At 39.4% G+C, this 12,110-nt stretch overlaps 1 protein-coding gene across 2 annotated transcripts in view; it reads left to right on the top strand.

The window, feature by feature from the left end:
• The first annotated feature begins 2,447 nt into the window (after window positions 1-2,447).
• htr4 (5-hydroxytryptamine receptor 4) overlaps window positions 2,448-12,110 on the top strand; it is a 149,801-nt gene continuing 140,138 nt past the window's right edge. For both annotated transcript variants that reach the window (XM_067456678.1, XM_067456679.1), the window contains exon 1: window positions 2,448-2,759. In XM_067456678.1, the coding sequence (XP_067312779.1) occupies window positions 2,684-2,759 (76 nt within the window). In that variant the 5' untranslated portion in view covers window positions 2,448-2,683. The remainder of the gene's footprint in view (window positions 2,760-12,110) is intronic.

Below are 12,110 nucleotides of genomic sequence, written 5' to 3'. Positions count from 1 at the left end.
TTGTATGCGACTAAACCTTAGCAGTAGCAAGCAAAACGGTTTTGCACGTCAGACTAGTGTAACATTATATAGAACAACAATGGAGTAACGTTAGCGCATTTGAATGACGAAGCACGCGATCGTGTCGTTTACTGATGTTTACTCACGTGCCGATAGCCGACAGCACAGACATTTGAAGCAGTTTTACTCACCGGCTGCTTCCAAAGCAGGACCGAACTTTTATCGCTGGGGCAGCTCCGTTAAAAACACACTTCTTTGGTATGATTTGGTGAAGTCCTGTGACAGCAGTGACTGTGGAAATCCACTTTGCGACGCGACTGAAGCGATGTTACATTTACATTTACATTTAATCATTTAGCAGACGCTTTTATCCAAAGCGACTTACAAAAAAGGGGAGAGTAATAGAAGCAACGGAACAGACAAGGCCAAAAACCTGTAAGAGCTGTAAGAAATCTCAATTAATTAGCACAATACACAACAATTTTTTTTTTTTTTTTTTTTTTTTTTTTTTTAAAGACAGACATCTACAACAAAAACTCACGTCCGCAAAGTGCCGAACACTGGATTTTGATAGCTATGATAACAACCCATTAGGACTAAGGCTGTTGCCCCAGCTGTTGTCGTTAATGCAGATTCAGTGGCCCAATGGGTTGGTTTTGTATTCTAGCTAAACGCGCAGCAATAGCCATCTACAACAAAAACTCACGTACGCAATATACAGAACACTGGATTCTGATAGTTATGATAACTATGTAACATACCCGCCTGAAGGCACAAATCCGGATGAGAGACGTAGATATGATCCAGGAGTGTGCGCTTTTGGTCGTTGCTGTGGTGATCAGTAAGTGCTATTCTGTATTGGTCAAGTGCAAATGGAAAAGATGTGTCTTAAGATGTTTTTTAAGAATGGCTACAGACTCGGCAGCACGAATTGAGATCGGCAGGTCATTCCACCAGGTGGGAACGGTCCAGGAAAATGTCCGTGAGAGCGATTTCATGCCTCTTTGGGATGGAACCACGAGGCGCCGCTCGCTCGCAGAACGCAAGCTTCTGGAGGGTGTGTAAGTCTGAGCAAGTGAATTTAGGTATATTGGTGCAGAGCCAGAGGTTGTTTTGTAGGCGATGTTGTGAAGCTTCCCATCATTTCTGCGTTCAAATCGGTTCAAATGCAGCGCTGCCTTCCAGGAATGCTGTGCTGAAGCGTTGAAGTCGCTTGACGTCACCCATAGGAATAAAGTGGAGCGCGGTGCATCAGAAGTGTTCACAGACGACTGGACCGAGTGTTTATGGGCGTGTGTTTTCTCTCTCGCTGTAGTCATGCGTGCGCACCCTACCGGGAGAAGAGCCCGTACGGCCCATACAAGGACCTTCCACTCTATTAACGTCAAACCGAGCCATACTCGAAAAAAACTCTCCGAAACTTGTGAGAAACCGGAAGGAGTATTTTTAACACAGAAATACTCCATCAAACGTCCAACTTTAGTTTTTGAAACTTTGTCTAAGTTTAGGATGGGAATCCAAGTCTTTAACAGTGTAAAAAGCTCAGTATGCATGAAACAGCATTTCACCCCCCCCTTTAAGAACATTTCCTTGAATCCATTTCCTTCATGTCTCCAGTTGCAGTTTCTTTCAATTGTGTGATGTTTTCAGTTCCCTTATTGTCTTTTTCTTCCTCAGCACCATGTCTTAGTGAAATGTTTAATGGCTGCTTGTTCTGGAAATGTAAATTGTGTACAAGCACCCTTAATTATAGTTCATAACAATGTCGAAGTTGTGAGACACACTTTAACCAGAGTCAAAAATTGATATTGTAATGTTTTTGTATTTTATATGTATTCTATATGTTATCATCATCTGAATTTCATTCAACTGTATACATAAAGTTTAGGATTTGATCATATGAAAATGTTTTACATTATTATTGTTTTACATTTAAAAAGGCATTTAGTACCCCCAATACTGCCTATGGCAAATCTGTCTAGTGATTTATGTTATAAATATATTATACTTAGTCCAAAAAATCCAACAAGCTGTCTTATAGCAGATATCATGAGCTAGTCACATGTAATTTATATAAAATAATTGATCGTCGGGAATAACGAGTTAGTTTCACAAAAACCTCTAAATGATCATTATTATTAATCTTTTTTTTATTATTGACTTCACAAAAAAGTTTGTAATGCATCTAGTGGTGTGCGATATACAGTAGCATATGCATTATCCAGAGGGGAAGTTTATTATACTTTCTCGTTGCAAGCAGGATTATAAAATAATAAAAAATAAAAAGACCCTGGTTTTTAATTGTGCTGTACGCACGAGTTGAAACATAAACGCGCGCGCATTCCTACATTGTTGTACACACACGACAACGACACTGGACACGGGCTTCTTGAAAAGGGCAATAGATAGACACACTGGAGGTGGAAGCGGTGTGAAAGAGGAGGGACTTGAGATTTCAGTTTGCGTTTCACTGTGGAAACTGAAGGGCGCTCGCGCTCGGTTCTGCTGGACTGACCGTTGATCCACGGAACTGGCCGCGCGCTTCTCACGCGCCTGTCTAGTTTGAGTCGACATTACCGTCACTCGTTAAACTCCTACAACTGTGCCCACCGCCGACAGTGGGCATCCCGCGAACCCCGTAAAGCCTAGAAGTTGTCCTTTCCTTTGCAAGCGACTCTCTTCCATGCGAGGATGTGAATTTCCACAGGAGGATTTAGAGTCGTGCCATGGTTTTGACCCGCGTGCTCCTCACAGAAATGGTGAGTGATTCATTCATCATTAACGCGCTTTATAATTGCACAGAAAGCTATCACTTATTTCGGTGCTAAAGATCAATACCCCGAATTGTTGGGACTGTTGGGAATCACGCCACGCAATGCTTAAAAGCGAAAAGTGTCCTTATATGGGAGTTATATTTAATGATTTGCTCATCTGTCAGTCTTTTATATAAAGAAATCACAATTAACTTAGAGACATTAGGCTACTTTCTCACATTGGTCAGTTTCAGTTCTTATGAAAGGAAGCATAATTAATTAAGTGTTTTAGGAACTTCTCTGGTATTTCTTTCAATAATATTCTAATGAGAAACAACTTATTCTGAATCAAAATATTTTATTTTGATTTTCTGCAAGACATTTCAACAAGCGCGTTTGAAATGGCACTGTTTGTGCTTCCATGTCTGTGAAGATCATTTATTATTCATAAACACAAATGTCACATAACAGATATTCTTCATATTTGACATAGCGTTGTGTAATCACACAAACTGTCTCTGAGGACAGGATCTGTGTACCTTGGCCGAAGGTGCAAGAAGCAACTTGACTGACCTAGACAGTGTGACTTTCAGGTGCTTCAAATGTGGATTAATTAAAGCTTCCATTAAATATTGATGCATTATCATATTTAAAAATTAAGAGGTGGTAATTAAACACAAGGCACATAAATAGAGGATCATGTTATCATTGTATTGAAACTGTTCCTAGCTGAAGACAACTTAAGCTTTTGCATAGCAAGATCTATTTTTTAAAAATGTATTAGTTTTCACCTCTCTGTTCAGCATTTAGTGGCTTACAATCAGTATAATTACCTGTGTTGACTAGATGCTGACAGTTCGGTAAATTTAATGGCATGGTAATTTCATGATTGTCACATTTGGAAAGGGCTCTTTCTTCATCACCAGGCGGTAATCCTTCTTCATGATTTGCAATTATGAAGTTCTGCAGTGACGCGGAAAGAGAGAGAAGAGAGTGAGAGAGTAATGAACACTTTAGCGTTGTCTGTGATTTTGATATATGAATGATTGTAAACCTCATACAGTGGTGGTGGAAAGTTTTTCCCCCGCCTTTTGAATAACTGTAATCTGTTATGAATGTAACTTAAATTGTAAGCCAATCATCGAAGTCACGGAGCATGTTTTTCACTCAAAATCGGTGTGTAAATACCATAAATGTGAACCTGTAGAATTATCATCTCTCTGAAGAGGGTAATTTAAGTTAGATGTTCCAATCAATGAGATGACAATCAGGTGTGAGTTTCAGCGCCGTTCCCTATAAAACAAACACAGACTTTGGCTGTTGCTATTGCAGAATGTGCTCCCAACTGCATGTTTATGAACTCAGTCTTGCCCTGATTAAATGAGACTTTCAGAAAGAAAAAAAATATTTGTCGATATTAATGTGACTGGAATGACTTATAAAACCAAAAGACTTTGACCTCCATAAATTCACAGGTCAACCAGATAGTGTTCAAACGAGGAAATCCAATTGTTTCTGTTCCTATTTGTGCACAGCTAACGTATCATATTAAATGCATGATACTGTATGTCTGGAGCTCTCACAGAACTCAGAATTCACAGCTAAAGGATTTTACTTCTTTTCTTGCAATTGCTGGCAATCCAAATGTGTAAGACCCTGATAAAGATAATACCTGAAGAGAACATACCAGGGAAGAAATTACTGCTCTCCAAAAACGTCTTCTACGCTCATCTGAAGTGTGTATGCCAAAGCCCGATTTGATAAAACCACCAGCCTTTTAAGTTCACCACAGTCAGATGTGGCGCAACTTTTTAGGCTCTTTCAAAACAAGTACATGTTATCATCTATACCAGGCATATTCAAATGGCGGACCACGGTCTGGGTCCGAACACTGGCTTGGTTCCAACTGGATCGTGAGACATAATGGTAAAAATCTTTCGCAGTTACAAAAGCCGCTTTTCTGTCCCATGCATTTTTATCTGTCATACTGTACATTATGTATATGACTGAGGTTTGTGATGACATTTTACATTTAGCATTATTAATCAGCATGTTAAGAGCATTTCAAAATAAACATAATAACTGGGGAAATTATTTGTAGATTTCATGGATAGACAACATTAACTTTGAAATGAACTTTGTTTTCTGCATGTGTGGACGTGCTCTAGTACGTAAGAATAAGCCTATTTGAATCTGGAAATAAAGCAAAATAACTGAGAAAATAAGAATTAGTCCTCAAGTGCAATGTCCATGCGTGACATCATAAACCAAAGTGGTTGTTAATGCGGTTTTGGGAGACAGTCGTGACTAGCTAGCTGATTTATTCAGTGATGCAACATATGGTAATTATCAGGGAGTAACGTCGTTTAATGGGAAACGCACCCCTGATACACTCTAAAAAATTCTGGGTAAAAAACAACCCAATGTTGGGTCAAATATGGACTAACCCACAAATTGGGTTGTTTTAACCCAGCGATTGGGTTGTCTAAGCAAATATTTAACCCAACCGCAGGGTTATAACAATCCAATTGCTGGGTTAGTCCATATTTGACCCAACATTGGGTTTAAACAACCCAGCATTTTTTTTAGATCACCCTGATGGGAGTATCGTGCACTGGGGGCTCTTAGCAGCATTTTGTCGGACACAGTGTCATTTGTCCTTTTAAATGAATGAATGTTAAATTATTTTTTTAAAAAACAGATCATTTAGAAAAGCTCTGGTGGGATGCTTCCCAAAAAAAGTGCAGAAACTAGTCCTCTATGGACCGTTAGCAATGGGAGGAGTTCATCACTCATCACTTAGGGGTCCTAGGTCAATTCCTGTTTATGCAATGGTGAATGCAGCGGTCAATATTGGTGTGCCAAGCATGGGACGAATGTGTTTTGATAGATGGCTTAGTAAGGGGCTGGAGCCAGAAGATCAATAAGCTCTCTTTTACATTGCATTAGAGCCCTGCGCAGAGCCTTAAAACAAAGGTGAAGCTCGGCTGATGCCAACATGCAGCTCTCTTCATGTTTCCTGTAGCTTCCTAATCAATTTTCTCTTTTGTATAAGCACTTTCTGGGCCAAAGTGTAAATCCATTGAATAAACTTTTCCGTTTTCAATGGGAGCCATGTTAAACATGCTTCGATTTTGGTACAAATAATCTTTAAGGATTAATGAGTTTGGGTCACTGAAGTGGTTGGGGTGATTTCATCCTCTGTCCCTGGTGTTGAGCAGCTTGTAAAGGAAAGATCATTAGTTGGTCTAGAGAGAAAGAGCGTGAAGATCTAGCTCACTGCTGTCAGTCACAGTACTAATGTGTTACAGCACCATTAACGGTCTTGTCAGTGTTTAGATTACTGCAGCATTAGAAAGACTTTAGGAAGTTTTAATGAGGTGCTGTTACGATTCTCTCAGTGTCAACAAGGGGTTGTGGTTCATCTCACTTCTTTGACTATTTATCAGAATTATTTTGTAATGAATATATTTGAGTGAATACAATGAATGTATTATTTTTACTAATTATTCCAATGGTTCAGAATTTAGACTAAATTTTGTAACTCAATTGTTTTGTAACTCTTTTGTCACAAATTGTTCACGAAATCACAGAGAAGAGCTATTTCATATATGGAATATTGTAAACTCAATCAATCAATCAATCAACCAACCAACCAATCAATCAATCAATCAATCAATTAATCAACCAACCAACCAACCAACCAATCAATCAATCAATCAATCAATCAACCAAACAACCATTTAATCAATCAACCAAACAACCATTTAATCAATCAATCAATCAATCAATATATCAATTTTATATAGCGCGTTTACAATCACGATTGTTTCAAAGCAGCTTCACAGTGTCAACAATGTTACAACAAAATTCGATTTGGCTGTACCGTCGTTCTGGAGAAAACCGTGATGTTATCAGCTTATTTTAATTAATCATATAGCGACAATGTTGGCAGATCAGTATTATACTTCTCTTCACACGGGAACCTTTCCCACTGCATTTAAGCAGACTCGGGTAACCCCACTGCTTAAGAAACCCTCTCTGAATCCAGCACTTTTAGAAAACTACTGACCGGTATCCCTTCTGCCTTTCATTGCAAAGACCCTTGAGCGAGTTGTGTTCAATCAACTCTCTATGTTACTTGAACGGGACAACCTCCTAGACAACAACCAATCCGGCTTCAAAAGCGGCCATTCGACTGAGACTGCCTTGCTCTCGGTAACTGAGGCACTGAGACTGGCAAAAGCAGCTTCCAAATCCTCAGTGCTCATTCTGCTGGATCTGTCTGCTGCTTTTGACACAGTTAACCACCAGATCCTCCTGTCAACACTTAAGACGATGGGTATCACAGGAACTGCTCTCTAGTGGTTCAGGTCTTACCTCTCTGGTAGGTCCTACAGGGTGTCATGGAGAGGTGTAGTGTCTAAGTCACATCATCTAGCTACTGGGGTTCCACAGGGCTCAGTCCTTGGACCACTTCTCTTCTCCATCTACATGTCATCATTAGGTTCTGTCATTCAGAAACACGGCTTCTCCTATCACTGCTATGCTGATGACACTCAACTCTACTTCTCATTTCAACCAGATGATCCTACAGTCAGTGTTCGTATCGCTGCCTGTCTGACAAACATTTCTGACTGGATGAAAGAGCATCATCTTAAACTCAATCTTGCAAAGACAGAATTACTTGTTTTCTCAACCAACCCAGCACTTCATCAAAATTTCTCCATTCAGCTTGGTTCATCGACCATAACTCCATCAAGGACAGCCAGAAACCTTGGAGTTGTGATTGATGACCAGTTAAACTTCACTGACCACATTACTGCAACAGCCCGGTCCTGCAGATTTGCTTTATACAACATTAGAAAGATTAGACCCTTCCTATCAGAACAGGCTGCACAACTCCTGGTTCAAGCTCTTGTTCTCTCCAGACTGGACTATTGTAATGCTCTTCTGGCTGGGCTTCCAGCATGCACTATCAAACCCTTGCAGCTGATCCAGAATGCAGCGGTGAGAGTGGTCTTTAATGAGCCGAAGAGAGCGCATGTTACGCCTCTCTTCATCAAACTGCACTGGTTGCCAATGGCTGCTCGCATCAAATTCAAGGCACTAGTTCTCGCCTACAAAACAACCACTGGCTCTGCACCAATATACCTAAACTGCCTTGTTCAGACTTACACACCCTCCAGAAGCTTGCGTTCTGCGAGCGAGCGGCGCCTCGTGGTTCCATCCCAAAGGGGCATGAAATCGCTCGCACGGACATTTTCCTGGACCGTTCCCACCCGGTGGAATGACCTGCCGATCTCTATTCGTGCTGCCGAGTCTGTAGCCATTTTTAAAAAACATCTTAAGACACATCTTTTCCAATTGCACTTGACCAATAAAGAATAGCACTTACTGATCACCACAGCAACGACCAAAAGCGCACACTCCTGGATCATATCTACGTCTCTCATCCGGATTTGTGCCTTCAGGCGGGTATGTTACATAGTTATCATAACTATCAGAATCCAGTGTTCTGTATTTTGCGTACGTGAGTTTTTGCTGTCGATGGCTATTGCTGCGCGTTTAGCTAGAATGCCATACAAAACCAACCCATTGGGCCACTGAATCCGCATTAACGACAACAGTTGGGGCATCAGCCTTAGTCCTAATGGGTTGTTATCATAGCTATCAAAATCCAGTGTTCGGCATTTTGCCTACGTGATTTTTTGTTGTAGATGTCAAAAAACAAAACAAAAAAAATGTGTACTGTGCTAATTAATTGAGACTTCTTACAGCTCTTACAGGTTGTTGGCCTTCTCTGTTTCGTTGCTTCTATTACTCTCCCCTTTTTTGTAAGTCGCTTTGGATAAAAGCATCTGCTAAATGATTAAATGTAAATGTAAATTATAGTTTATAGAATTAAATAAGACCTAATTCATTAATTTTATTTGTATATTTTGTTGAATAACTTGGATCATAATTTTAGTGTCCCCAACTGAGCAAGCCAAGCCAAAGGCGACCAAAGGAACCGAAACTCCATCAGGGCATGATGGAGAAAAATAAACCTTTGGAGAAACCAGACTCAGTCGGGGTGCCAGTTCTCCTCTGGCCTATTAAAGGGATCCCCTGGTGTTGAGACTTGTTTGGCTTAATATAACATAAATGAGGTCTCTTACTGAAATATGTAGTAGAAAACCCATGAAAGATTTACATTATTTAAAAAAATCGATTTTATATTTGGACTATGGGGGGCGCCATTTTGTTTGCGTTCTAGGTTGATGACGTAGAATGGTTGCACTCAGCAATCAGCTGGCGCTACCCGTAGCTCTTTTTACCACAACGCAACTCGAAAATTGTTTCAGAGTAAACAAAACCAATGATTTCCTTGGTAATTGTACTTAAAACACACTCAAACATATGTGCACACACCCTATTAGTTCAATCTTATGAAAATGTTTTTTTTTCATCTTACACATTTAATAAACATATGAGTTCATATTAGGGATGGGTGATATGGCATAAAAACTAAATCTCTAAATCATTTATTTATTTTTTTGAATGACAATTTCGATTTAAAAACACAACGTTAAGAAGAATTCCATTCCACACACCTGAAATGATCATTGTTATCATTGGTGTTATCAAATGATCATTGGTATCTTTGCAGAAAATATGCATGAAATATGAAGGCAAATATTGTACAAACGTATCAGAAATAGAGAAAAATGCTGAATATATTTCTTAGCCAAAAAGTAATAGCAGTAAATAACGTTTACAGTAAATGCTTTGTAAAAAATGAAAATAACAGCACCTTTCATCTTGTCACCATCATGTGAATATGAAATATCAAACAGACATCAGTAGTTTTTTACAGGTTTTTCCATTGCTCTATTTTTCCTATTGTTTGTATGTTTGGCGGACGTGTTTGGTTTGCACTCGTTGCGCGTCTTTAGCAGCGTCTCACCCATGAAACAGTTAGAAGAAAGGTTAACTCGCATCTGAATGATATCTTTGCTTTTTTTCCCCATTTCACTTCCCATGTGTTTTTATTTTTATGGAATATTCTGAGCTCCCTAGTTCAGTTGTCAGAGCACTAATCAGAGAGTTGGCCACATTCATATAAGGCTGGACCAGAATATTCGAATATTCGTTTCGATGGGTTGGTATTCGATTTTCAGATTTGGGATTCAAATTGTTTTTTACACATACCCGGCATCCCCCTCGAAACGGTTCTCATTTGTGCTTGCATATGGCTAAATACAATACTCTTTTATTTTTAGCCGAGCAGTTTTTAGGATGGAAAGTTGAATAGGAACTCAACCTCATTATACTTAATAAATATATTAATCTCTGTCTAAAGCGCACGACTGCACGAGCTGATATAGAAGAAGCGCATGTCTGAACTTGCATTTTGGGTTAAGCTGCGTTGGTTTGACATTGTGGAAAATACAATAATAGAATCAAAATATATAACCTTTTTACCCTTAAGATATGTGACAATGAGAACTTTCCCTCACTGCACATTACAGTACTGAGTGCACTGAGCTGCTGTGCTTTCGGTTTATTTTGGAACGGGTTGCTTGAATTGTGAGTTCATTAGACTATTATTCTTAATGAAAAACACAACAAAACAGTACACGATCATCTTGTCATTCAGCTCCTCGCTCTCGTGATGAATGCGATCTGACTCAGCTGCTGCAGTTGTTCAGTTTTTAATTGAACAAAATTATTTTTACCACTATAATATATCAAAACTGGGACGTAGCAGGCCGGTGTGTTTTGTATCACTAGTGCAGTGTCCGTTCTCGGAGCATATAAGCCCTGTCCGCCACTTCTCGAGATTCTACCTTTATTAGAAAGAAGAATATGTTCAGCCCCTTCCCTCCGAAGCTTCGAATATTCGTTTGTGTTATATGTATTTATGTTTCCTTAACCATAATAGCCACATTGTGCTGAATTGAGCTCCGGAGGTTGACGTCACACAGCCTAACCTCTGCGGGACACTAGAGTGGATGTAGCGTTGGCATCTATTAGTAGCAAAAAAATTTATTTAAAACCAGACCAGAGAGTTTAAACCTTACTATTTTAACATGGTGGACAACTGCTGTGTGCCAGGATGCCAGAACAGGCAAGGGAAAGCAAAGGGGAAATCATTTTATCGAAGTAAGTTGTTAAAATGCCGTGGATTTCAGTGTATTCTTCATTCAACTATTTTCCCTCACATAACTACTTTCAGAAACTGTAGGCTATGTGAAACGAAATTAAGGATCAAGAAATAAGTACTGAAACAAAAAAATAAGAAATTACTTTTATTGATTATGACATTTATATGATTTTATTTGGCATGCACAACACGGACCTATTTTGGACAGGTTTGTGTAAACCGCTATAGTAATCTATTCACATCAATGTTTTCTCTCTTAAAATAAATGTAAGCCTGTTAATGTTACTCCTGATCGGAGGTTTCCATAAATATTTAGTTTATGCGTAGATTTAGGCTTCAACTAAGTTTAATAGTGCAACGCAAAAATATTTAATAGTGCATAAGTTGTAACTTAGTGCCCATTTATGTCAAAATAGGCTTTAGCTTGCACACAGCTGGTACAACAGGTGTCCTAACAGAAAAGCTATGTGTCCCTTTATCGATACACATGAAAAGCACCCCGGGGGCATTATAGGGATCTGTTATGACTAATATATTAAACTTTTTTATGTACAGTTCTGTCTTTTGAACGAAAGGGCACAGTGAACTTTGCCGCCTAGAAACTCATGCTGGCGTTGTTCGTTTCATATTCGGCTGTTCCTGCCTGTCAATATGGCGGTGTGAACAGAATGGGTCACGTGATGTCCGGAGCTGTATAGGTTATTGATGTCCCTGAGCAAGATTCCTCTTGCAGTTTCTCACTCATTTACAGTACTGCTTTAAAAAACCCAAGGGGGCTCTGGCACCTAGTGTGAGAGATCAGTGGACGAATGGCCACAGTATTAGAGTGATACATGAACCCACATAAACACCTGGAGTTCTCTTCATTAGGCATTAGGCTTATGATGTCCACCAGTATTACAGTGAAGATCACAGCAGACCATCTACTGTAGTGCTGGATCCACGAAAGCACTGTTATTACCAACGCTGCACTTTGAGAGGGACTAAAAGGCTCTAGTTAGTTATTTCTGAGAAAGTACATTTTTACAGTGGCTCAGAGACATCAGCACTGGAGTACATACTAAACAGAGTTGTTTTATGGACACAATTACACTATTACTTTAACTATTTCAAATTGTTCTTGTTCTTTACCAAATGTGTGTAAGGCGTCATACTTTTGAATTTTGGCTTCGCTTGCTCAAACACCCACCACAATCCCTTCGGTGAGC

Source organism: Pseudorasbora parva, chromosome 11, assembly GCF_024679245.1.
Source record: "Pseudorasbora parva isolate DD20220531a chromosome 11, ASM2467924v1, whole genome shotgun sequence".
Lineage (NCBI taxonomy): Eukaryota > Metazoa > Chordata > Actinopteri > Cypriniformes > Gobionidae > Pseudorasbora > Pseudorasbora parva.
This window is presented reverse-complemented; position numbering and strand designations above follow the sequence as displayed.